The 27,812-nt window shown below is 41.5% G+C and overlaps 1 protein-coding gene across 1 annotated transcript in view; it reads left to right on the top strand.

Annotated features, from left to right (window-relative positions):
* LOC123690838 (mediator of RNA polymerase II transcription subunit 13) overlaps window positions 1–27,812 on the top strand; it is a 57,533-nt gene that overhangs the window by 25,607 nt on the left and 4,114 nt on the right. The window contains exons 3-29 of the mRNA XM_045634917.1: window positions 4,909–4,993; window positions 7,278–7,361; window positions 8,627–8,790; window positions 11,283–11,416; window positions 11,834–11,977; window positions 13,287–13,375; window positions 14,299–14,376; window positions 15,529–15,646; window positions 15,925–16,016; window positions 16,385–16,525; window positions 16,881–17,046; window positions 17,193–17,315; window positions 17,628–17,825; window positions 18,319–18,466; window positions 18,560–18,614; window positions 19,512–19,776; window positions 20,354–20,506; window positions 21,378–21,604; window positions 21,893–22,051; window positions 22,387–22,641; window positions 22,991–23,167; window positions 23,461–23,600; window positions 23,973–24,277; window positions 24,673–24,876; window positions 25,261–25,490; window positions 25,854–25,999; window positions 27,171–27,448. Coding sequence (XP_045490873.1) covers window positions 4,909–4,993; window positions 7,278–7,361; window positions 8,627–8,790; window positions 11,283–11,416; window positions 11,834–11,977; window positions 13,287–13,375; window positions 14,299–14,376; window positions 15,529–15,646; window positions 15,925–16,016; window positions 16,385–16,525; window positions 16,881–17,046; window positions 17,193–17,315; window positions 17,628–17,825; window positions 18,319–18,466; window positions 18,560–18,614; window positions 19,512–19,776; window positions 20,354–20,506; window positions 21,378–21,604; window positions 21,893–22,051; window positions 22,387–22,641; window positions 22,991–23,167; window positions 23,461–23,600; window positions 23,973–24,277; window positions 24,673–24,876; window positions 25,261–25,490; window positions 25,854–25,999; window positions 27,171–27,448 — 4,358 coding nt within the window. The remainder of the gene's footprint in view (window positions 1–4,908; window positions 4,994–7,277; window positions 7,362–8,626; window positions 8,791–11,282; window positions 11,417–11,833; window positions 11,978–13,286; window positions 13,376–14,298; window positions 14,377–15,528; window positions 15,647–15,924; window positions 16,017–16,384; window positions 16,526–16,880; window positions 17,047–17,192; window positions 17,316–17,627; window positions 17,826–18,318; window positions 18,467–18,559; window positions 18,615–19,511; window positions 19,777–20,353; window positions 20,507–21,377; window positions 21,605–21,892; window positions 22,052–22,386; window positions 22,642–22,990; window positions 23,168–23,460; window positions 23,601–23,972; window positions 24,278–24,672; window positions 24,877–25,260; window positions 25,491–25,853; window positions 26,000–27,170; window positions 27,449–27,812) is intronic.

Here is a 27,812-nt window from a genome sequence, read left to right as displayed (position 1 = left end):
ATAAAAGCTTCTCGGTGACGTGTATCGGCCGCGCGCCCGATTGGGCTATTTATTGATGCGCGTGCGCAACACCGATCGACTATCGATCCGCCGCCGTCCTTTTCTGATATTTTCATTTTACAATCACTTTACATTGCTTTCGAATAATATGCTGTTATATCGGATATTCTCCGAGTATGCTAATGTGAACAACATTATTTTCTCATCACACAGCCGCTTAAATAAAGATTACGATATCAGCTTCAATTTCTTCATTTTTTCTTTGATATAGGAATAATACTGATCTAAAGATGTTTTGTAGCGTCTTCAGCATGGGATTGTTTGTTTGCATTGACCTAAAAGAAGATTAATTATAATCATAAAGGCTCACACTGATAATACATAGTTTCATGACTGAATAGCGGTACATCCTGTTACCATTAGTGACGACCGCGACCGACTACCGTACCGTTACCGTCTTGATGTGCACTGCTGTTGCGTATTGGGGTTACCAAGTTCAAACTACATGTTTGCGACAAACATAACTTTGCAAATGATAGTTGACTAAAATACGTTATAATTAGCCAATGGCGTAACGAGACAGGAACTTGCAGTCTTGCAGGAACACAGCCGAAATAAAATCGAAGAGTTCACACGAAAGCGTTTGAGATACTTGTGTTCACATAATGATTAGGTGCGGTAGAAACAAAGCGGAGGGTGGGTCGCTACTCGCTAGCAGCTGCGTGACTCGGGCCGCGCAGATGGCTCGACCTCGCCGGCCCACTCCATAGCCTCCACACGACATACAACTTGACATACTACTATCCCGAACACTAAAACCATAAATGTTACACGCGTTTGCCATCTGTCGCATTGCCTAATTCCCTATCTCCACGACGAAGCTTGATTGTTTTTTTGGATATTTTTGGAATTAATGCTTAAAAGCGAAAGTAAATATTATTGTCTATATTCAACATCTGCAATATAAAAACGAATGCCATAATAGTCTTTCCCAAAACAACATTAGCCCGTAAGTAAGACATTAAAAGTCCCAGTAATGTTATGAAGTTGACTTCATAATAAAAACTTAAAAAGCTTTAAGAAAGTAAGTTATCAACGGGGTAGGGCGATTCGGCCGCATCGAGTTGTCGGCGGGCGGTCCGTGACGTCGACGGAGCGACGCGAGCGTGACGTCACGTGCACGTGGGCGTGTGCGAGCGAGACGGCGCAGGGCCGCCCGCCCGGAGGGAAGAGTGCCAGCCCTCCGCGGAGGGCGCGCGCGAATTGACAGATTTCTACACGCTCGATACCATCTTGAATCGCATTACCGCCCGGCTCGCCACGGACTTTTATGTCGTATCTAGCAACTATGAATGCTTGTGTCAAACTAGAATTACAATAATAAATTTTAGAATAAAACATATAAAATAACTAAAACGGTATATGAGTTATTTAATAATTCAAGAATTGAGAGGTTCCATCTAATTATTGCGCAATACAATAATCTAAAATGTAAATATTGAACGATATACGATTTTCACAAAAGATCTGTTCCGCTGCTATAGTTGGGCGGTTTTACAGTTTCTAAGACGTTAGTAGTGTCCGGTTTAGGCGGCATGAGGTAAACAAAGCGCGCGCGGATTGCGAGGCCGTTGTGTGGCGACGTTGCCACTCCGCCACCCGCTCCTCACAAGTATCTGTCACGCGCTGTTTACTAGTTTTCTCTATCTTAACCATTCTTACATCCTAAAACATTCAAATGTCTCGACTTTTACAATGCTCCTTACTCCCAATGCGTGATCCGCAATGTTATAATCACTACCTACAACTATAGAGTTGTGAACGGTTAAAATAAATTCCTCACATTTGTAATTCTTTCCCCCTACCCGTCGTCCATATTTATCTCGATTTTTTTTCCAAAAAGTGTCCTCAACAGGTCTCGATGCGGGGGGAATAGGGTGGGGTAATTGAGGAGTCCACAGTGTGCTGCAGTGGGCGGATCTGGATATTGACGACGTAAATTGATGTACCCGTCTTATATCGGTAGCGTGCAGGCGTTAATTTGAGCATATGATTTCATACGTTTGAAGGTTATGATAACCAACAAAATTTATGAGACATATAATAAAAACCCAGAAATGTTTATAATGGACATAAATGCAAAACAGTCATACTCCGTTCAAATGCAACTACGTTTTGCATGCCTCACACATTCGCCTTGATGCTACTTATGGCTCGTTCCTTGAATTCTGCTCACGTCTGCAGAAGGTGCGAGAGAATTAGTTGTACACATATACAATATAAGAAACAATTTTCAAATTTATATAACGACCGTCGAATAACTAACTACCTACTTATACCAAGTTCGAATATTTACAAAATAACTCAAAAGTTTTGTTGCAAGTTACACCGCACCGCACCGCAGAAAATTTTTCATTGTTCAGTTTTATTGTCATCTCTTTTCGGTTAAAAGCATCACAAAGAATATCGTTTTCAGATAATTGTCATAAAAAAGAGTTTTAATCTTTCTGTCACATTTTAAATCAGCATATTGTGCAACGCTGAAAATTTTACTGGAACTGTAGTTGCGAAATGGGATATTCATAAAATCCAATAGACTATGTTTACGAGAAGGTACACTTGTTATCTTTACATCATATCATGAATGAAATACTCAGTAAGTTATTAAATGTACGACGCATAACAGCAGTGAGCTTTATTGCTGAACGGTGTTTAATGTTTATTGTTTGCGAGGTGGTAAACAGTTAACTCGCGTTGATAATTATCGGTTGGTCGGTAGCGGTGAGCAGTGAGCGGCGCGGCGGCGCGCATCTGTCCCGCTATCGATCCCGGCGCGAGCTGGTGCCGACCGCCACAACACCGCGAGAAATATGCGACCTTGAACCTCTAACTATCCCCATAATTGCATTATCAGCTATGCGACTGTTATCATTCGATTAACGCGCGCCTTAATTGCTATGTGAATTGTATCCTAAGCTTGGCTACCTGCTGCGTTGAGGTGATGAACAACAAATATTTTTAATGCCACCAAGAAGTTCAGCATTGATTGTATATTGAGAGCGAATCTAGGTCAAATCTAACGAGATATGTTTAAAGAGCAGTCCGAGAGTCCCGGTGGATCGATAGTAAAACTCTTGGTGTTATCGCGATGGCACCGCGAGGCGAGCAGTCGTGACTGGCTCCGGTTACGTGGCCCGTGGAGTACAGTAATCGAACCGTTCGCCGTTTTAATGGCCTTGGGAGATTCAGTGATGGGGCCGAATAGGCCGATGCTGTAATTATTGCAGCGTACCTACTAGCCGTAGGTACACGTACGTAGGATAAATTCCTCATTAATAAAACTAGTTTTATGTACGTGCTGTATAACGCAGCGGTAATACTTGTTATTTACGTACCTAAGACTACAAGTTTCTGTGATATACAGTAGGTAGAGGGGGGATATATTTTATGACTGAATATAGTTAAGTAAACTAACCAATATCAATGCAATTCAACTACGTATTCATCGCATCGTAGAGACATTTTTCGCCGGTTATAAAATTTAATTTCTTCTTATTTTAGGACTCCGCCAAAGTCCATTCTCTTATCCTTTTTTAAAAACTCGTTTAGTTCCATGAATTACTGTTAGATAATTGTCTTGTTAAACAAACTGTCTTCGTTTGAAATTTTCTCTTGAAAGCCAATTTTTCTGCGAACAAAGTTTTCTGAGAAATCGTTAAAACTTTTCCGCGATCTAGTCTGGTTTGCACTAATTTACTTTTCTATTTCAAACCTTCGATCGGGTGATAGTTTTAATGCGGAATATCTTATTCAATTGAATGTGATTGTAATTCGATGGCGCTATCTGTGTCAACTCATATGAGATACATACTGGAAAAACTAGTTCAGTCGCGGCTAGAGATGGCGCGCACACCTGGAGCGCGAATGTCAAGGCTGCTTGCTTGGAACCGCTCCAGCTGCCTGCACGCGCTCTAACATACCATTAGATTCTTTATTATTTTCTACGCCTGAGCCCTGCAGCAAAGTACCATTTTTCAACTAACTTACGAAAATACCGTAGAAACATGACCAATAAGCCTAGTGGCCGGATATACGTCAATTCAATTATAGCATCAATGAAAATTGTGAGCATGAGCAAATTAATGAAATGAGCCCCGCAAAAGAAAATATTTACATGTAACACCGTATCTATGATAAAATAAAGTGGAAAATTCAATGTCAATTAAAATGTTAGCGGGCGCTGACGTTCGCATGTGTGTCGCGCGCGCGACAAACACAAGCACGTGCGATCGTTTGCGTGACGTCACAGGGGTCGCCCCCGCCCCGCCCCTTCGCGAGAGCGGGACGGCGAGTGCACGCGGTGCGGCAACAGCGCGCGCCTCGTTTGTTTTCGCAGTGATAGGCCGGTTTATCTTCCGATTGCGAATGCAACAACAGCTAGCTCGAGCGTTTCTTACCAATGCAACACACTAACTTATCGCTAATCTTATTTACTTTGCATTTGTTTATCTACACCTTCGACTTTTGGAATTAAGAAAGATATACATTCAGTACTAATTTTATTATTGAGATATCAAATAAATAACAAGCAAGTTATTGAACAATCATGGCCATATTTAATGTGATAATATAAATAGCTTTTCAATGAATTGAGGATTTGTAAGGCGCTTATTAGTTATGGGGAATTATAAAAATAATTAATAATAAACTATTTTTTTAAGAAAATTATTATTATGGTACACAGATTGGGATTCCCTGTAATCGATTTATAAAAATGCCTTAATTCTAATTAAGATGTTATATTATCTGGATTTTTTAACATTGTTAACCATATTGTATAATTATTTAGCGTATAATTATCCAAACAGTTGATAAGGAAGTTATTAACGCGTGTTGTATTTTTCACAGAGGGCGACCAAGGATCCTGGGAAAGCGGACTGTCGTACGAGTGTCGGTCGTTGCTTTTCAAGGCGCTGCATAATCTCATCGAGAGGTAATTCATTTATTTATGCCTATTAATATATTTCAATAAATGAGTTTGAGTAGGTAATGAATGAATCTGGGTAGTATAGAAGTACTCATGCAGGTTAAATTAAAGTAAACGTTCAGTTGTCGAAGTATCAGTTTTAAAGATATTATTATGGTGAAATTTTATACCTGCCTTATTGAACAGGGGGATTACATTTTGTCAAAGAACATTATACTCAGGCCCCCTAATCCTGTGTCAAGAATGTTATTAGAAACATATTTCTTTATTCTTATTGTTTAATTTTAGAAAGCTACAGGCGCGATTTACAAGTGTTTTATACTTTTGAAAATGTACACTATCAAAACCTTTTAACTTTATTTAATGATCAGCGATAAAATCAAAAAGCATTAATGTTATTTTGGATTGACCCTTAATAACTTGTATACAATTTGATAGCTATATAATTAGATTAGATAATGTGAGGCTAGTTTATCGGTTCGTTGTTCCGATAACGATCGGCAATCATCGAGTGCGCATTGCACCGCGTACCGCGCACCTGGCGCGCCGCGCGGGCGCATCGCCCCGCCTCATTGTTGCGAAGGTCGTTGCATCCACGCTCTAAACGCACATTTTTTGCTAAACACCAGCATTAGTGTAAAAGCGAAAGTTTCCGCCGCCGTGGCCCGTGTTCTCGAATTATGATTGATGACAGCCCGTTTGGCACATAACACGTTTTAAATATATCTAACGCGAACTCTTTGTCAGTATAAAATCGATATATCGCCGGGCGAGCGGTCAATTTGTGCCCAGTCAAGGTCACCGCTTGTAGGCTGTTTGTAAACGTACAATAAGTGTCGAGGCGAGTAGTCGGAGTGGTTACAGTCGCATCTCCCGGCCACCGTGGAATCCGTGATATGGACGAAATCCAGACGAGTCGTTGACCCCGACTGCGGCACGTCAAAGTAACAATGCGTCGGGACGGGATCGCGACCATTTTACAATACGTGCTGTAATGTAGGGATACGAGTTCGACTTTTTCAACACTTTAATTGATATTTTTATTAGTAATTAATGTCGTCGTTCTCACCGCTGATCGGCCTCGGTCAGAGGAAAATCTTATGTGTAATCGTTTGATCGTCCTCTGAACATAGCTACCGCCATTTAGCTGCCGTTTGTTCTCGAAAGCGACATAATGTTATGGTTTTTATTGCTTGTTATCGTGTAATATAATTAACGATCACGTTTCGTTTTATCGTTGTTTTGTGCTCGCATGGAAGTTAGTCAAACGCCTGCGCCTGTAGGCGGTAGATTTATTGCCGTGTAATGATGTATCACAATGAGTCGAAGCGTTGTTTCATATCGTACGAGTAGCAATTAAAGTCGCAGCAGACAAAGAAATTCGCTACGGCCACATATCGATCGATGTACGCAATCGCATATTTGCTACTTGTGTATTGCGATCTGCGACGTTGCATTTAATTCAAGTCAACCAATATTGACTACTTAGATATTGCTGAACGGATGAAAAAGTAAATCTTTTGTAAATTGTTAATAATACTTCACTTACCTATAACCTACTTCACCAATTTATATCAATCAATGTTATTACATTTAGATTACTCGTTAAAACATTGTTATAGAGTAACTACATACCGTCCAATGAGAAAGTGTTATTTGCTAACAGTAGCTATAAAAATAAAAATGATGTAAGTGTCAATTATCATAATTATTTGCTAATTCGTATTCTTATTATATCTTTATCACGAGAATGGAAGCAGATATTACATTGATTTCGCAGTCGGAACATAATTATCTTTTCATATAGAACGTGTTTATTTATAATAACAAAACTGTGAAGTTATGATAAAAAATTTTTTATCGTAGGCATGTAAGTATCGACACGTGAAACGAATCGATTTTGTTTATGTTAACTTATAAATTTATTTTATACTCGAAATATCGTGTAGGTAATAGTTATGTCGACGGGTTTTTGATACATTTACAAGAAATAACGGAAAGGTTATAAATCATACACAACACTGACGATTTTTGGGAATTGAAAACGATGCATTTTACTAATAAACCTGTTTACCAAACAAATACAAATTCAATTATGTATTAAATCGAATAAAACCCCTCTAAAATTTCATATCAATATCCATTACGCTCATAGTATGTAGGTATATAAACCCTGACCTGCCTTGTTAATGTCGCTGTAACGCCACTCTGTATGCACATCAAATTGCCTCTCAAGTTCTCGACTGTTCGGGCACACAGCACTTGTAATCGAATGTCGTGCGCGTTACAGATGTCTGCTGTCGCGCGACTTCGTGCGGCTCGGCAAGTGGTTCGTGCAGCCCTACGACGGCGACGAGGAGGACGTCGGCAAGAGGTAAGTTATATCACGATTGCCCATAAATCTCTACACCCAAAGGTTAAAGGAAGCTCTTGTTTTAATAGTGAACCTTGTTCATAATAATACGTGCGTAAGCGATAAACATTATACACTACACAAAGGCGCTGTTACGTGCGTTGAATGGTATCATTCAACCCAATAGCAGTCCTAAATCTTCTCATTAACACGGCCATTAAACTGTCATCCACTGTAAAAAGGTCAAATGAGATTACTACTAAAGAAAGTGTTAACATTTATTGCGCTGTTGCCAAACCTTCGTAAAATCAATTGGTGTAATAAATATTGAGATAAAGAGTTTGAACTCGCGTGGAAGTTATATTTGAAGCAATTTTTCCGTGGATTGTCTTCAGATACACTTATGTGGCACTTCCTATATTAAAATGGAGATTTCTGTGTTGCACTCGTTAAGTCATAAGAGTGAGACTTCGTTCCTCTTCAAACATTTATGTAATATTATTTTAATCCATCTCGAAATAACTATATATTATGTAATTTGATTGTTCAAATATGGTCCTTCGAGGCGGATTTGTATGTAATATTAGTTTTAAGTTGTTTAAATTAACCAATTTGAATCCGCGTCCTTCGTTTTATTGTACTCGTGTTTTAATCAAGTATGGTACTCACGAATCCGAATCACAGATCAATTTACATCATCATGTCATGACACACAACACCGCCTACTAATTGTCGCTAGTTAATTGTCATCTATTTTGTTTTTTTAACGTGAATACTATGTTTCGGAATATTTAACTGTAGACAAATTTTCCTTTTCTTCCTCAGTTACTTACTAAAAGTTAATACTGTAAAAGAAAATAATTTATTTTATGGAAAAATGAATAGGACTGATGATATCATTGTCGTATCATCAAATTTTTGTTACTGAAATAAACATGCTATCCGCAAAGACACCAATAGTCTTAACATTCAATCCCAGACACTATAATCACTCTCTACAATCTACTAGTGGTCCGCCCCGGCTTCGCCCGTGGTACATATTTCGCAATAAAATACCTTTTATGCCTATGTCCTTTCTCAGGTATCAAAATATCTCCATACCAAATTTCATGCAAATTGGTTCAGTAGTTTAGGCGTGATTGAGTAACAGACAGACAGAGTTACTTTCGCATTTATATTATTAGTATGGATTTACTAAACATGAGAATAAACACATCAAATAAAATGACTATCCGTAATCTATTTACGAAACGAATGATTAACACACGTCACGTCTGTACATACAGCAGCCCGTGGCACCTGTCGTTCTCGTTCGCGTTCTTCCTGCACGGCGAGAGCACGGTGTGCGCGTCGGTGGACGTCCGCCAGCACCCGCCGGTGCGCACGCTCACCGCCAAGCGGCGCGCGCGCCTGCACGCGCCGCCACCGCACGCGCAGCCGGACAACAAGGGTATGCAGTTATTATTTATTTTACACTTATATCGACGTACAAATTGAAAATCATACAGCTACTTACATAAAAATACAACTTATTAGACACTTTATCACTTATTAGTAATCTCTTCCAGGCAGTGTAGTGGATTGTAGGATGACAAGAAAAATTGTAAAAAATAGTAATTTTGTAACATTTTAAATAGCATTATTGTTATATATTGTCAATGCAGTAACTATCAAAATTATGTTTAATAAATATGTTATAATTCCACCTACCCACTCTGTTCCTGAGTGAACACTCGAGGATAATGAATATAAATTTATTATTATAAACAAAGCAATCACCAAATATTTACAATATTGGTAGTTTATAATTGTGGTAACTCATTAAAATGGCATGAGCCCAAAGTAGCCACACCGTCCTGTCGTTGACTTTGAACTATGCTATTTCAAATCCCACTTCCTGCAATGCCATCCAAATCCGCATTCTGTTTAATGACAAAACAAATGAATAAATAAGTAAATAAAGTTTTTATTCAGTTTGTTTTTGTTAAAGTTTAATATGTATCATTCGTTGTTTACGATAATTATGTTTTGTTTTGTCACTTGCCGCTCTGTGCCAAACGTATTTCAGTATGTAAATATAGTTTGCTTAAATAAATGTGGACGTGGAAGAGGATAAATATTATAAAATATTATGCTTCAACATTGTTAATTTAATTTAAAAAAATTTGAATAGGACAATACTTGGCAACACTAACATAAATATTTCTAAAAAAGAATTTGATTTCATACATTGATTGTATTTAAGTTTGAATATCACTCGATTTTTAATATAGTCACAAAATAAAGCGTCCCATTAACGCTGCGTAAAAACGTGACAACATTAACACATGCACTTCACGTAAGCAGCACGCGGGGAGGGGATATAAGCCAACATTCTACTTTCATTATTGGCGTGTTTATGCTATTCTACTCTTGTTAAAAAACGTAAACTTTTGTGACAATAACGCAAAATCAGCCTCATAAATTTTTTGGTTTTGTAATTTTTAGCTTTTATGTTAATGGTCCATAGGTTTAAGAAAGTCTGGATAACCACATTTGACCAGAGGCGGCTCGTGACAAAATTTTATGGGTGTTCACTTGAAATAAAACACTGAAAATACCTACATGGTTTAATTAAAAAATTACTTATAAAGGAAATGCATAGGTACGTCTTTCTTTTTGGTGTGCAATAATATCTATAACTTGACACAATCTATTAACCTTCGTAAAATATGTCTGTTTTTATCGACACGGTCATTGAACTCGCGTATTGACTTTCGGTACGCGGAATCTAATGCTTTACGAATGTCTTGTCGTTCGATAGACGCCAATTGCAGTTCATTCAACAAATGGTACCTACCGAGATTGTGAATGTTTTTTCATCTTGATTGAAAGATGAGCTAAGTCGTCAACGCCCGTTTCAGTCCAAGCACTCTCACCTCCGCCGGCCGCGCCCGCTTCAAATAAAAGACACGGAAAACAAAATATTTTGTTGCTTTCATGTTCATCACAACCACACAACCACGGTGTTTTCACATATTATTCGGATTTAAACACACGCGTATATGTTTTCGTTTTTGTCGTACATTTTTGCGTAAGGTCAAGTCCAGGCCGTGGCGGTCCCTTAGCTTTCAATTCAAGCCGAATTTGTAACGTTTTAACACACTTTTTAATGAACGCCACATTATAATTGTCCATTTTAACACTCACAAGTAATACTGATAACTACAGGCTATTTCAACAGTCAACACGTATCTTATGATTTTAATAAGAAAATTCCCGAATATACATTCGCGCGCGTGCAAGTTGACTAGAGTGTTTGTTTATATAGTTTGAGTGGCAACCTCGCGCGCAATCGCTGTCTTGTGGCGCGCGGTAAAAACGAACCGGCAACGTTTGCGGGAGCGGCGCTCCGAATTTTGCTATTTTTTCATAGAAAATCTTCTGTTTCACGCGCAGGACTCTGACAAAACTATCTCTTTCACTCCTATTGGATTTCGTATTAGAAAATGTACTAAATATTTTTTCATTGGAGCGCAATCGTCAGCGCTCCGCTACGCGCGTTATAAGTATAATACAGTATTATAACTACAGGTGTATGGAATGATGGAATGATGGATATATTCATTGGTATTGCCAGTAGTTTTTTACGATTACGATTGATTTTAAATAGTAATAATTAATATTAATAATGAAATTAAGGAGTATGATTTTATTATAATTATTTATGGGAGTTCACTGCACCAGCGCTCCTTAGGGCGAGCCGCCTCTGCATTTGACTGATGCCACCTGATTACTAGATACCATATTCTGATTTTAAAAGTACACAATATATTAAGCTGAACTATACTGAAATTTGGTGGACTAAATTCTGGATTTGCCTAGATTATCCTGATGTCATAAAATGCTAACCTAATAAATTTGTACAAATAAATAACAAATTGTTTGTATGTATGTTCACAGTGATCCTGGCGCCGTTCGGTTTGGAGGGGCGCGTGACGGGCCGCGAGTGGAGCGACTCGGAGCCGGCCACCGCACGCCTGCTCGATGCTTGGCGGCAGCTCTACCCGCTTGAACAGGCCTGCGGCGCTGTTGAGGTAATAATAACTTCTAATCTAATATTATATAAGTCTGTATGTCTGTCAGTTCTTCACGAACCACTGAACTGATTGTATTGGAATGTGGTACGGAGAGAAAGTGTGTTTGAGATCTGAGAACCTGACCTTCCCACGGGAACAGGTATTATGTGGATGTTTAACTAAGCAAGCGCAAGCTGTAGTAAAAATATAATTATGTGTTTTTATCCATTTAAACACGGAATACATCTTGTATTCCTATTTTTAAGTTCAAGTTTAGTCATTTACTTAGTGAATACGTTTTTATTCTAGTGTAATTATACCTTTAATGAAATATTTTTTTAACCCATTGAGCCCCAAAGCGGCCCGATCGGTCCCAGACACAGGTTCCGGGGCCTGATTTATTAAGTCACTATAAGTTTGTCGCGTGTGTCGCAGGTGGAGTGCGGCGGCGTGCGCATGCGCTACCCGGTGCCGTACGTGCTGGTGACGGAGATGGAGGCGGGCAGCGGCGCCGCGCCGCCCGCGCGCCAGCTCGCCGCGCGCACGCTGCGCTCGCTCGCCACGCCCGCGCCGCACCAGGTATGCAAGTATACGAGGTCTTTAAGGGGAGTCCCGTCAGCGATGCGGAGTCAAATTGCTTTGCAAGATCTAGTTTTTCATGTATTTGCAATTATATGACGCTTTTAGAAAAAAATAATCAATACACTTCAAGATATTGCCTAAAAAGTGTGCTAATTTGTTACGCAACCACTTGTATTTTGCTCGATCATATAAAATCATAAAAATGGGCTATAATAAAAATCGAAAACGAATTATTTTATAATGAAATTTCTGATTTTGCAAATAATTTTTATATAAGGATATGTATTGTGATGTACTGCAGAAAACGTGCTAAATCTTGGTTTTCAACTGAAGCCCTGTAATTATTAAATATTGTATCTCAGAACTTAACGTTGCCCAGCGTTTTTTGACAAGCCGACGCGAGGAGCGACTCACGCAAACTACGCGTTGAAATAACTCGCCTTAAGGTCTCGCACACATATGCAGCGAAATAATTGAACGCGTCGAAGATATCTCATTGATTTGTCGTACGCAAGTAATAAAATGCGAGCGCAACTATCGAGTCGATGTAATCTTATGACGTCACCCGAATTAGTCTAGGATTATAGGGTTCTTGCATATTAGGACGATTCGACGCGACGCGACGACACTAGTACGGGGTGTCATAAGATTTCGTGTAAAGAATTCAAAAAATTCGTATGGTTCGCTTCGTTGTCTCTAATAAGTTTGTTACCTTATAAGAAATTGTTACTGACGGAAGAATGGAAGTTGGAAACAGAACTTTTTATTAAGCTATTAAAAGTTTTGAGAATGCTTCCTATATTAATTAAACATGAATTTTGCTTGTAGATAAGTTATATCTACATTGTAAGCTACATGCTAACATTTCCCATATGTTATTACAACAAATTGCTATAAAATTGATTTGAACTATAATTATGGCCCTAAGTGCATATTCGAAATTAGTGGTATTTGCGAAATGATTATTTACTCCAACTGATATAATATATTTTTAACCCACTTCAAAAAAAGGAGGAGGTTATCAATTCGGCCGGTATGTTTTTTTTTCTTTTTAATGTATGTACACCGATTACTTCGAGGTTTCTGAACCGATTTACGTGATTCTTTTTTTGTTCGATGCGGGATGGTGTTTAATTGGTCCCATAAAAATTTTATTCGGACAGGCCCAGTAGTTTTTATTTTATGAGCATTTTTGTCTGTTTTGTAAATGTTGCAAGTGCAAGTTTGAAGTCGGTTGTTTTTAACGCAGTTATCACTTGTTGTATCTTTTGTTATCACTTGTTATCAATTTTATTATCTATTCCAGACGGCGGAGGCTTGCTACGCGGACGCGGCGGGTGACTCGAGCGAGGACTTCGTGGACCCGACTCGCAAAGCGCCCTGCTCCTGCGCCAAGTGAGTCACCGCCCTTATTGCATCTCCTGTATGCTACATACGTACCGCTATCCTTTATTATTATTACCGTATGCACGTTCCGAAGTCAACTATTTTACTCATTACAAGTACTTTTTGGTTAAAGTAATCAAAAATGGGATGAATAGTTTACTTCGGAACGGTATTATGATGTAGTTTGGAGCAGTAAAATAGTTGTAGTTGTATGAGAATTGTGTGTTATTACATTTTATATATTCGATAAAATATGATATATTTATTATTTTAAACGCTATTCCATTTCTTATATACGTCGGCTGTATGGCGATGATGCATATTGGCAGACGTGACGTATAAATGCGGAGTTATGCAGGGTTGTAGATGTAGATAGGTAGATGTTATGTATGTGAATGTTTTAGTTCTTATGTAGTATAAGCCGTAGAGGGAGAGTGCTCGCGACACGCGCCTTGTCGCCAGCACTGCGCATGAAACTATCGATGCATTATTGTGTTAACCTTTGGTTTTTTTATTTTATTAATTTCTTTAATTTAATACTTAGTAGTGATAAATACAAAGTGCGTCGATATATTCATAGTAGACGACGCGCAAGCTTTTGTCACACTTTGCGTGTAGATACGATCCTCGCTTCTTGAGTACTCTGTGAATGAAAGATTCGCTTTTCCTTTCAAATAGGGTTGTCAGCGTGAGTTGGGGAAAGATGTAATGCTTATCCTTAAGGTAGCGCGTACGTTAAAGCAGAAAAGGAATCCTGCTATGGAGTAATTTTGACATACACGGGAAATACGTACGAGTTACGGCGGTCCCCAGCCGCGCGACAACCCTCGATCCCGGCGCACGGTGCGGTCTAGGCGCGAAGTGTGACGCGTAGGCAGGCGGGAGGTGGCGGGTCTTACTGTGCGGGCCGGCAGTAGCGTTGTGTTGTGCAGGTGGCGGCGCCGGCGCGCCCCGCGCCCGCTGCCCTTCCACCGCCGAGCCGCGCGCGCCGCGCCCCGCGCCCGCCCCGCGCCGCGCGCCCCCAACCCCGCCGCGTGAGTACCGCACCCGCACCCCGCACCCCACCCGCCGGGTACACGTGCACCCCGCCGGGTACACGTGCACCCCGCCGGGTACACGTGCACCCCGCCGGGTACACGCGCACCCCGCCGGGAAACCACGCCCCCGCCGGGTACACGCGCAACCCGCCGGGTAACCACGCAACATGCCATGGTTAAACTAGTTACACTCGGATCAATATCGAGAGACTCATTAGAGACGATCGACCCATCGGGCCAGCGGTGTGATCTGAACGTATGTAATGGTCTTCATGTATGAACACATCAAGCATCGCTCCCCATCCGGTCTTACATTTTGTGTATGTGGGTTTCATGTTTCGAGGTTAGTGTGAGTCGCGCGCGATACTCCGAGATCGGCCGTAAGTATTGAAGGTACACAAATAGTGCAATGCCATCCCGGTGCATGTCGTATGCCTTAATATACATCATCTGTTTATATATAGTATCGCATTTAATATTATACTGCATGAGCGAATAATATTTAATGTAAATTGCATGTTTTGTGTCTTCCTATGACGAATTTCATTGCGATTTGTGATTGTCTAATTTCAGCCATTGTTGGGTGAAAAACTCATCGTTCATATTTAATGTCATAAAGGTTGTTGTAACCATTCATTTGTGACATTTGTTTTATTTTGTTTAAAAAAAATAATCATCAGTTTCGAACTGTTATTTCTTATCTGTTTTCTTTTCAATCAAATCTTTCATTTTATTAACCTTTAATCGCATTTAACGATACTTTGTTATTTTTAAACATAGGTACTATATAAGGTTTGGTTGAACAAGAAATGGATGGAAACATGGAAGGGTGTCATGGATGAACATAATAACATCTACCTCATCTCGGTACATTTAACTCGCTTGGTTATCATTTCACGTCGATTGGCAGTTTTTATCATATTGTTTTGTTATTCAATTTGTTAAAAATGAAAACGTTATATATTGTCAAATATTTTTATAACTGTTGGTTCCGTCACTTGCAAAAATAATTTGATAACGTAATTTTTTAAAGTATTAATTTATATTTTATTGTTGAATATTTATTTGATGTACATAAGCAAATATAACGTTACTAAGTGTCAGTATGTCGCACCTCAGAGCGAGCGGGTGCGGCGGCGCGAACGGGCGCGGCACGTGCTCGCCGGCCAGCTGCGGGGGCGCTTCGCCCGCCGCGCCGGGCTCCGCCCCCTCGCCGCACCACACCGCCATACCTTCCCACCAGGTGACATGTCATTTTTAATATAATGGGAATTTTATGAAGAAAGAAAATGTTTTATATCCTTACTATATGCTACAATATACTATATACTACAATGTACTTTAATATTTATACTTTTTATAGGATACATGGAAATCGAGTTTGTATTTTATGACTTGTCATTTTCAAGACAATTATTTAGCATATTGAACAATTTTAAATGAAACTGAATTGAAAGCTATTCAAAATTTTAAAGGTTTTGTTTATTGGACTAGTATGTTATTGTGTTTGTTTATGTGCAGGGCCCCAACGTGCCGACGACGCTGCACACGCCGGCGCCGACGCCCGACCCGCTGGCGCCGCCCACACCCGCACCGCCTTCGCACCACCACCATAAGTTATATGCGCAGGTACGCTATCACTCAACAACATAATAAGATTTTCAGTTTTGTAGAAAACTTTTAAAAACACATCTCGATCAATATATACAATGCTTTTTAGCTTACAAGTCTATATTTAGTTAGTAAATCTTATCGAAATAAGATGATTACACAATATGATTTATCTAAAAACAAGTTTTTGACCATAAATTAATTGTGTAAATATGTATAACCCGTGTTTTAAGTTGTTACAAATGTATAAGATCCGTGTGTGTGTGTTGCAGGGCGAGTCGCCGCCGCACGGGGGCGTCGGGGCGGCGGGCGCTGGCGGGCCGCTGGGCGCGGCGGGCGCGTGCGCGTCGCCGGCGGGCGGCTGCGCGCTGGGGCCGGCGGGCGCGACCCCCGGCCCGCCGGCCCCGCTGCCGCGCCGCCCGCTGCTGCCCGCCGCCGAGAAGCGGCTCGACCCGCTCGAGGACGAGCACGAGCTGCACATGCTGTACGACTACAGCACCGTGCACGCCTGGTCAGTGCGCACATGTTATTGCAAAATATTAATAATGTGAAATGAAAAAATAAATGCTATAGCGAACAGAAAACAAACAACTTCAATGTCAATAAAAGCGAGATCCACGGTCACATCAATAAATGAGAAATATCGTTGTGTATCGTTGTGTGAGATTGCGCAGTCACATTGATCAAGTTTGCAATGTGTGTGTTCAATGCTCGGTAACAGTTCAATTGACTAAGTTTTAACAATGAATACTCAAATATTGCCTTTTGAAATACTTTCCACTGTTGATAAATTTTTTTAAAGTGACGCAAGTATCGTATTGTTCGAAATGTCACTTTATAATATATTTTTTTTATGTCGTGCGTAGGCTCGAGCACCCCGTGAAGCGTTTCAAGAGCGACGAGAACACGTTCCGCGAGGAGCTGGCGCTGGGCGTGAGCGGCGGCGACCTGTACGCGGGGCAGGAGTACACGCGCCCGCCGGACTGCGTGCACGCGGACCGCGTCGACGTCAAGCACGAGAAGGTGGAGCCGGTGAGTGTGCAGCGGCCCTTATAGTGCACAGTGTACTGCGGAACTTATACAAGAACAAACGGAATAATACAAAAATTATTATTCTCAATTTCAAATTTAGTGTTGAATTCTATATCTCATGTTTATTTATAATATGCATTTTACAGGAGGATATAAAAGACTACAAGAACCTATTTCGATCGGACGGCCTGTGCCCGACGTTCAAAGACCTGGAGCAGATATTCGACAACTCGGACGACGCGGCCAGCGGTGATGAGACGGTAAGACTTGTGAGTGTACCCTTTGTTTACTATGTCTCTATACTGGCTATAGTTTGCATGTCGCAGCTTTTTTTGTATTTAATCGGAAGCGGAAATAACGCATATTTGATATTAACAAATACGATAATTTTTTGTGAATTTTGCACAAAGTTGAGTGTAAAAATCTGTTATCAACTATAAAACTGTTTGGAAGTTTCATTAATATTAGTTCTAAGTGACTGCTTTATGTTTATTAATAAACATTGCTTTAAGCTTTTCTTTCTGTGTGACTTTAGAATATAACGGGACGTTCCAGGCATTAAAATGTGTACCAATTGTCAGTTGCAAGTGCAGACGCCGCCGGACTCGAACAAGTCGTCGGAGGTGCGGTGCGTGCGCGCCGAGGAGCTGAGCAAGATGTTCCCGACGCCGCCCAGCATGGAGGCGCACGCGCAGCCCTCGCCCGGCTTCTGCCCGCCCGACGAGCTGCCCGTAGGCGCGCTCACCCGCCACGGCAGCCCGCCGCGCGACCCCATCGAGGTGCGCCTCTACACAGACAAACATTTTACTAAAACATACAAAATAACAAAAAAAAAAAGAACAGAAAATATTGAGTGCTATGTTACTGAGTGCTGTATATAATAAAATATGTAGAAATTTGTTTTAACAAAAATTATTTATAAGTGCTAGTATTGAACTATATTTATTTACTATATTTCAAATATCTACACCATATCAATGTGACAGAATTATATCATAAGACTAGCGGTCCGCCCCGGCTTCGCCCGTGGTTCATATTTCACAATAAAAGATAGCCCTTTCTCGGGTATCAAAATATCTCCATACCAAATTTCATGCAAATTGGTTCAGTAGTTTAGGCGTGATTGAGTTTTAGACAGAATTACTTTCGCATTTATAATATTAGTAGGGAAGTAGGGATTGTGTCAAAAAATGAAGTAACAGTATTCAGTGTATTACATAATATTTATTTCGGCGTGTGTTAATAATAATTGATGTAATAATGTGCCCGCAGGACTGGTCGTACGTGTTCAAGCCGGCGACGGTGTACAAGTACGTGGGCTCGTCGAAGTACGCGCCGCTCACAGCGCTGCCGAGCCAGCTGCTGCCGCCCGTGGCGCTGCCGCCGCACGCCGTGTACCGCCCGCGCTGGCAGCACGACCGCGACCACGAGCACGCCTGCGGGGACATAGCGGGTGAGTACTTACATACATACATACGTGGGCTCGTCGAAGTACGCGCCGCTCACAGCGCTGCCGAGCCAGCTGCTGCCGCCCGTGGCGCTGCCGCCGCACGCCGTGTACCGCCCGCGCTGGCAGCACGACCGCGACCACGAGCACGCCTGCGGGGACATAGCGGGTGAGTACTTACATACATACATACGTGGGCTCGTCGAAGTACGCGCCGCTCACAGCGCTGCCGAGCCAGCTGCTGCCGCCCGTGGCGCTGCCGCCGCACGCCGTGTACCGCCCGCGCTGGCAGCACGACCGCGACCACGAGCACGCCTGCGGGGACATAGCGGGTGAGTACTTACATACATACATACGTGGGCTCGTCGAAGTACGCGCCGCTCACAGCGCTGCCGAGCCAGCTGCTGCCGCCCGTGGCGCTGCCGCCGCACGCCGTGTACCGCCCGCGCTGGCAGCACGACCGCGACCACGAGCACGCCTGCGGGGACATAGCGGGTGATTATACTTTTATATGTTACTAGCTGTCCCGACAAACGTTGTTCTGCCTTACTCTAATCACTTAGGGGTATGAAAAATAGATGTTGGGCGATTCTCAGACTTACCCGATATGCACAAAAAATTTCATGAGAATCGGTCCAGTCGTTTTGGAGGAGTATGGTAACTAACATTGTGACATGTTATTTTATATATTATAAGATATACGAGATAATTTATAGGTATTTGTAGTTGTATTATTAAAGTTGTCAGAAACTGTAAATGCAACGTATACTGACAATTTTTAAATAAGTGATTAAGAAATCAATGTTTAGATTTGATTGGGATAAGTTTGAAATTTGTCAATAAATTGCACATGTAATTTATAAATTACATTACATTACTAATAATTTAATAAACGACTGCACTCTCTAACGGTAGATTGTATTGTGATATGTATTATATTGTAATTCGATGTTCAATTTGTAATTTTTAAACAATGTACATTTACAGGTGCAAACACAAGCACCACGACGACGACGAGCACGGGCGGCGTGAAGCGCTCGATCTCTACGGCCGCAGAGCGCACGCCCGCCGGCGTCACCTCAGCGCGAGGCGGCGCGGGCGCGGCCGGCCCCAACACCGCCTCGCCTCGCCGCGCGGCGCCCGCCTCGCCCGCCTCGCCGCGCGCGCCCGCGCCCGCCTGCCCGCTGCTGCTCAACGTGCTGCTCGCTGACACCGTACTCAACGTGTTCAGAGATCACAACTTTGACAGTTGCACGCTGTGCGTCTGCAACGCGGGGGGACGGGTCAGTCTCACTTTATGAACATACAAATATAGGATCAATGCGATCTTTTTTTACTATTGTCATTCATTCTTACTGTCGTCAGCTGGAACAAAATAAAGATCTGATTGCATATGATATTACAAGTTATAACTAACTGCGTTAAAAACAACCGACTTCAAACTTGCACTTGCAACATTTACAAATACAGCCAAAAATGTTCATAAAATAAAAACTACTGGGCCTATCCGAATAATAGTACCAATTCGACACCATCCCGCATCGAACAAAAAAAGAATCACGTAAATCGGTTCAGAAACCTCGGAGTAATCGGTGTACATACATAAAAAAAACATACCGGCCGAATTGATAACCTCTTTCTTTTTTTTAAGTCGGTTAAAAACCGACAATTAACAATCATTTTATTAAGCTCTGTTTAATCATCTTATAACTTTGACATTTAAATAAAAAGATGGATGCCATATAATTTTAAAAATGTTTTTATTCCATAGAAATGATGTTGATGACTAACAACTAAAGCAGTAGGAATTGCTTATTCTTATTGCAATTTTTTGTTAATTTTACAATATTTATGCTACAGAGTGTGGGCAACATCCGCGGCGCGGACGCGTCTACGTACCTGCCCGGCGTGGAGTGGGGCGGCGGCGCGGAGGACGAGCCGGCGCACTGCTCGTGCGGCTTCAGCGCTGTGGTCAACCGCCGCCTTGCGCATCGAGCCGGCCTCTTCTATGAGGTGAGTACTTTGTGCCTGGGAATTGATGATATTTTCATTGATTATCATTAACTTTTATTTTTTCAACGTAAAGGTATAGACGTGGTTCTTAATAAGTGCGTTTGAATCAGTGACTAAGAATGCTAATGATTATATTTTTTAGAATTTTTGATCCTTTAGTTCGAAGTGAGTTAAAGACTATTGGCTATGTGCGAAGTGGGTGGTAGGGAACGGCAAATCGACCGTAGCGCACGACGTGGCAGAAATGTGAATTAATTCTGGGCTGTCATGTGTCAAATTGCTTTATTTTCATAACTTCCTTTATAAATTTAAGCAAAAACATAAAAATTAGCGATATGGGTCATAGTACATGCTGTGTCGTAAATTGTAAAAACAATGGGAAAAACAATTCCTGCAAGTTTAATTAGTTTCCAACATCAAAGTGGACATTACAGCAAAGACAAAAATGGATAGCAGCTGTGAAGAGAAAAAATTATTTTTCACCAGGAAGAAAATCGCTAGGTATAATATACACACTCACTTTTTACACTATTTTTTTCAATTTCGTTGAAAAACTAGTCGAAAATCAGTATCACAAAAATATCTTATCATCTAGTTGACATCAGTTGAAATGATTTGACAGATGACAAGTCCTGAATAGTTGCGCGGCCACTAGGGGCGCTGTCATCGCGCACACAACGAATAAAAGCACATTGTGAATGAGTTCAAATTTAAATAAACTTTATTTTCTACAAAATGATATGATTGCCTTGTACATGTACATTGTACATACACCACACACATATGTATATTACACCTTACTTCATGTTGTATACGTTGAAATATTATTACTGTGTTTTCACGTTCAATAATAATTACATTTTGTCATCAGGACGAGTTGGAGATCACGGGCGTGGCGGAGGAGCCGCGGGTGCGGTGCGGCGGGGGCGGGGGCGGCGCGGGCGCGGCGGGCGGCGGGCTGGGCGACGTGGCGGGCGTGCTGGTGGCGCAGTGCGCGGCGCCCGCCGGCGGCAGCGCGTCGGCGCTCGCGCGGGCCGCCCGCCGCGCCGCCGGCAAGCACGCGCCGCCGCACGACGACCACCGGCTCAACCTGCTCGAGTTAGTGCACTACACTAAATACAAGTCGAAAAAATAATTGTGTTGATATAAGATTGACATAAAATTCCATTCTTTGCTCTAAACGACCTAGCCAACTTTACATTTTGGTGTGTTAAATTCGTAATCTTATTAGATTAGGAGATCATACTGTGTGAAAATTAAAAACCAAATGGTCTATTGTTTACATTTTTTTTAATATACTATGTAATTACAACCCTACTATGTATATAGAACATACATTAAGTAATTCTTGCAGTTGAATCATTCACATAACTATTCGTTTTACAGATACTCTGATGGCGGCGCGGCAGCGATGTGCGCGCTGCGTGCGGCCGCGGGCGGTGCGCTTGCGCAGCCCAAGACCACAAACGGCATTACCTCCGGCGCCGTGCACAGGTGGCCATTCATCGGTGCACGGGCGCCGCGGTCATCAAGGGATGTTGTCAGGTAATTACCATAAAGATTAATTATTATACATTTAATGCTATGCGGCGCGTCATTACCCGCGGGCAAAAGAAATATATATTTCTATAACTTATTTGTTATTTTGTTACATAGACTACATGTAATAGAATGAGCAAGATGTAAAATTGAATTGAAAACTGGCAAAATAGTCCTTAGAAAAATTGTTTAATTGTTTGTATCATTTTTATCTCATTGTATTAAATATTAATGCTTCTACCGTTACAGAAGAATGCAAACCACTTTTGTTTTATGGAACTTACGTGCACTTATTATTATTTCTAATTATGTGTGATTTTAACGTTGTTATTGTATTGCAGACTGATGCGGCGGCTACGGCCGCTGCTGCAGGACGCGATCCAGAAGCGGTGCGCGGGCGCGCGCATGTGGGACGGCGTGACGGGCCCGCTGACCTGGCGCCAGTTCCACCTGCTGGCGGGCCGCGGCAACGAGGACCGCTGCGAGCCGCAGCCCGTGCCGCCGCTGCTGGTCGGCTACGACCGCGACTGGCTCTCGCTCTCGCCCTACGCGCTGCGCCACTGGGAGCGGCTCGCGCTCGAACCCTACTCATATAGGTACTAGATACATACTCTCGAAACGTACTCGGTAGTTCGTTGAGCAATTGAATGACTATCTGTAATGATCATTTAATTATGTTGTCATTACGCATAGCAAATATTTTGCGAAAATATTTATTCTTTTATTTATTCCCATATTGCCAAGTATTGCATTTCCTATCCCAGACTGTTATAGAGAATCAATCTCTTACTTAAAACTATTTTATTTTATAAAATTTCACAAGTGTATATGGATAGTCATTATTTGTATACAAATTAACGTATTGCTAAATCATATAAAATTAAGGTCACACAGACAAAGATGAGTCTTTCGTAAATGAAATTCACATTTTATTATGATCCGCAGTCGAGACGTGGCGTACGTGGTGCTGGCGGCGGACGGCGAGGCGCTGTCGGAGCCGCTGCGCGCGTTCTTCCGCGAGCTGTCCGCCGCGTACGAGGCGTGCCGGCTCGGCCGCCACCAGCCCATCTCGCGCATCGCGCGCGACGGCATCGTGCGGACCGCGCCCGCGGATGTCGACCGGTTAGTGTGCACGACAGTAGTTCAAAGTCAACAGAAAAAAGTAATTTAAAAATGTATTAAATTGATTTTTAATTTTTTATAAAAAAAAAATTGTAATGTAATTTGACATACATGTTAGTAATTTGTCAAATCTCAAAAATAGTTAATCAAGGAATCAGAATACAAACGACGACGACAACTTTTATATAAAAATAATTTCAGATGATGTATTATAAAGTTTTCAAGTAACAGGTAAATCTGTGTATTTTTTAAATACAGTATATTCCTAAATGATTTCTATATTATGTTTACAGAGACACGAATTGCGAAGAATGGACGGGCGAGTTACCACCGGGGCGGCTGGGCGAGTACGTGCGCGCGTACGCGGACACGATGCGCGCCAACCTCGTGCCGCAGCTGGCCGCGCTTAGTGTAGACAAGACGTTATTCGAATGTGAGTACCTATGTGTATATCTTATTGCGTAACTATATGAATATGCGATGGTTTATAAATTATTGTATATTTATATGTGTTATTTTCTACTTATCCATCTGTTGAAGAGAATGGTTAGTTAATACAGTGATTTTAATGATATTACATCTTGTAATATCATTCTTCTTTATTCATTCTTCATCTTGTAATAACAAAGAAAGGTCTTCCTTTCTTTCGTTAAATTGTTCAACTGGAATTATTATACGTTGTTGATAATTGACCTTATTGTCGGTATTGAAGTGATTTCCACAATGAAATTACAGTTAGTAAAGAATAACATAATTAATAAACAGTTCATATAAGTTATAATATTGTTACTATTTAATATTATAGCAAACAACAGTACGGGGGCGATGCGACCGCCCGCCGCGCCCGACCGGCCGGACACGCCGAGCGGCGCGGGCGGGGCGAGCGGCGGCAACAGCAGCGAGCACGAGGACGCCGGCACGGGCGGGGCCAGCAGCACGGGCACGCTGGGCGCCGCGTGGGAGGAGGACGAGGGCGGGCCGCCCGCGCTCGTGCTGTACGTGGTGGAGCCGCCGGCTGCGCACGCGCACCGCCCGCGCGCGCTGCACGCGCTGCTGCGACTCGTCGCGCAGGCGTACAACCACCTGCACCATCACAACCCATTGATCAAGGTGAGCAATCGTGACACTTTATCGACAATTATTATAGTGAGTAAGATTAAGGTATAACATAATAACGGTTCATTCAAGGAACATAAAATTAACATTCAAATATTGTACAGCAATAAACAAAAACAGTTTCTTTGTAAGTAACAAAACTTCATAAAAATTCGAAAGGCTGGATGAAATGTGTCTTAAAATACATCTTGCGACTGCATAAAGACATTCAGACTTTTCAGTAACATTTCTCTACTAATATATCCATTCCTGTGAAACTTTATAATGTATAACTTATTTTGCATTGACACAGATACAATTTTAATAATGTTGAATAAAATTTGTTAATTTATAATTGTTCAATGGTGATGTACATAAACTTACATAATGCGTGTGTGTGTTGGTTGCAGCTGATCTCGCTGGAGGGCGTGTGCGAGACGTGGTGCGGCGGCGGGGGCGCGGGCGGCGGCGCGGGGCTCGGCGCGGAGCTGCGCGCGCTCGCCTTCAGCGTGTTCGCGGGCACGCGCCGCCTGCTCGCGCACGCGCCCAACGGCAAGTCGCTCACCGGCTTCGGCACCGCTGCCAACGCTAACCTCTTCCTATCCTCTAAAGACGTGAGTACATTGAGCATTACTTTATTTAGTTTGGTTTATTGTTAACTAACTGTGCCCCGCGGTTGTAACCGGTTTGATTCGATGCTATTGGTCTTAGCGTGATTATGTATAGCTAGTTGATCCGTGAATAATATTCATGCAAAATTTGAAGTAAATCATGCAGTATAGTTTAGATTGTACAGACAACCAGACACAAATTATTCTAAAGAGTACATTTTTGACTTCGATGTCAATTGTAGATCACGCCCCAAGTATGGCCATGTCATCCACTATTGGCACTCATTTATTTTCAATTTGAATACATTCGTAATTTGATAACGACGTTAGATGTTACCTTTTACAACATTGACGAGCCTTAATATATCGATGTACTTACGTTCCCAGGAGAAGAACCGCGCCGCGTACCGTCTGTTCTCGCCGGCGTGGGTGCTGGCGCCGCCGCGGGCGCCCAAGGAGGTGGCGGAGACATGGGGGCAGGCGGGCGGCGAGCACGGCGCCGTGCTGTACGTGGCGTACTGCCTGTCGCACGACCAGCGCCACCTGCTGGCCGCCGCCACGGACGCGCGCGGCGAGCTGCTCGACACCGCCGCCATCAACATACACGTGCCCGCCAGGTACGCACGCACACACGCACGCACGCACGTTGCTGCGTACTCGTACTGAATGTTGGAAATAATAAGATTGATAGGATAAATGTTGCTAGCATAATATTCTTTATGCAAATCACAATATTTAGGAAAAGATTGGTGCTGATCTATTTTATGTTCATCTAGTCCATCCTTGAAAATAAAATACCTAAAAATTTTTGGTGTAATTTATGTTATGAAATAATAAAAAAGATTTTTTACATGCAATATAGACGCCTATTATAATATTGAATATTATAAAGTTTTGTCAATGAAGGGATCTTTGTTTTATATTGACTAATGACTGCATAAGAAAAATACTCTATCAAATAATCACATTGTTTTTGATAGATCGCGAAGAAAACGCGGCGGTCCGGCGCGGCGGCTGGGGCTGACGAAGCTGATGGACTTCACGCTGGGCGTCATGTCGCAGTCGGCGCAGCCCTGGCGCCTCGTCGTGGGCCGCGTGGGACGCATCGGACATGGGGAGCTTAAAGGTATTGTTTGTTTATATTTTTAATACAAAGGCTTCTATAATGTTATCAAATATTTTTCAAACAGTAAAATAGATTAAATTTAGAAATAATATAGAATTAGCCTTTTAGACGGCTATTTATTTTAAATAAAATACTTTTAAAGAATAATCACAATTTTTAATATTAAAATATTGACAAGCGAAACGGGCCATAGTAGGATTGAGACAAAGAGACAGCTGTAGACCCATATTTGCTAAGCTTCGTATATTAACATTGACATGTATGTATATTAGAGATGTATGCTTATTTGTAAGAAAGCACCCCGAGTATTACACGAAAAAAGGAGAAATTAATACTCAAATTATGACCAGACATCAAAACAAACTTTATTTTCCGACGTGTAGAATAAATACTGCGAAAAATAGTATAATTTTTAGAAGCATTACAATATTCAATAAAATACCAGACGATTTTAAAGAATTACCTGTACATATATTCCGGACGAGGTTAATAAACTGGCTAATTACAAAGCAATTTTATGATATAAGTGACTTGACAAATCAAAAATAGAAATTTAAAATTAATGGATATCATATCTGGACATAAATTAATAATATATTTTTTTATATAAGTGTATCTATAGGTGCTGTGGTATATAATATTGTATAATGTAGTTTATAATATATTTGCACGCTCAACTACGAGCAGAATGTTTAAGGATTTATATTATCTGTATCTACAAACATCTGTATTCTACATTCTGCAAATAAAGCAATTTGAATTTGAATTTGAATTTGAAAAATGGTGACGTCTATCCGATCCGGGTGTCGAAAAACAAGAGAGCGAAATCGAACGCGGTGCCTGACATATATCCATCGTCCTCGCTAACTGGCCAGCAATCCCTTTTCCATCTTTCACCTCCATGAAGGCCGAATACGTCCCCTATTGCCTATTCCGCTAACTATAGAATATTTTGGTATTAAAAATGTTCGAAATACAAAATTTATAATGTGCTTACCTATGAAAGTCATAAACATAAAGTGTTCAATTTTAAATACATAAGTTTTATTTATTTCATTAAAACATGAACAAATTTAATGTGCTGGCCCGCTGTCATTTCGTTATAAAATCTTCTATACGTAAATGCTTGAGTAATATGGCCGTTCTAAATGATTCTATTGTATCGTGTCAGGCTGGAGCTGGCTGCTGTCGCGGCCGAACCTGAACCGCGCGTCGAACACGCTGCGCGAGATGTGCGGCAGCTGCTCGCTGCTGTACCCGAGCGGCGCGCCGTGCATCCTGTCCGCGTGCCTCGTGTCCACGGAGCCCGACTCGTGCCTGCGCCTCATGGCCGACCGCTTCACGCCCGACGAGCGCTTCTCCAAGGCCTCCATCCAGTCGCACCTGCACACGCCGCGCGATGTCACCGCCACGCACATACTCGTCTTCCCCACCTCCGCTACTACGCAGGTATGCATAAATATCTATTGCTCATTGAAATGATGTTTAGAATGTATGGTTAACATTAAAAATAAAATGATATTACTATCTAATAGCAAGTATAGCAAGTGTATTATAAACTATAATGTAATAACTCAGGCCCCGGAACCACAGACACAATAGAAAATCTATTGTGTCTGTGGACCGATTGGGCCGCTTGGGGCTCAATGGGTTAAAATTGTATAAAGTGCCACTTAGAATATAAAAAAAAAAATACTGCTCTTTTGAGAAAGTGTTTATGCCATGCATCTGATTTCACAATCATCTTGAAAATAATCTAATATAAAACTACTAACTCACACTTTTAGTAAACCATTTGAATATTTGAAACATG

This window comes from Colias croceus, chromosome 4 (genome assembly GCF_905220415.1).
Source record: "Colias croceus chromosome 4, ilColCroc2.1".
NCBI classification, from domain to species: Eukaryota; Metazoa; Arthropoda; class Insecta; order Lepidoptera; family Pieridae; genus Colias; species Colias croceus.
This window is presented reverse-complemented; position numbering and strand designations above follow the sequence as displayed.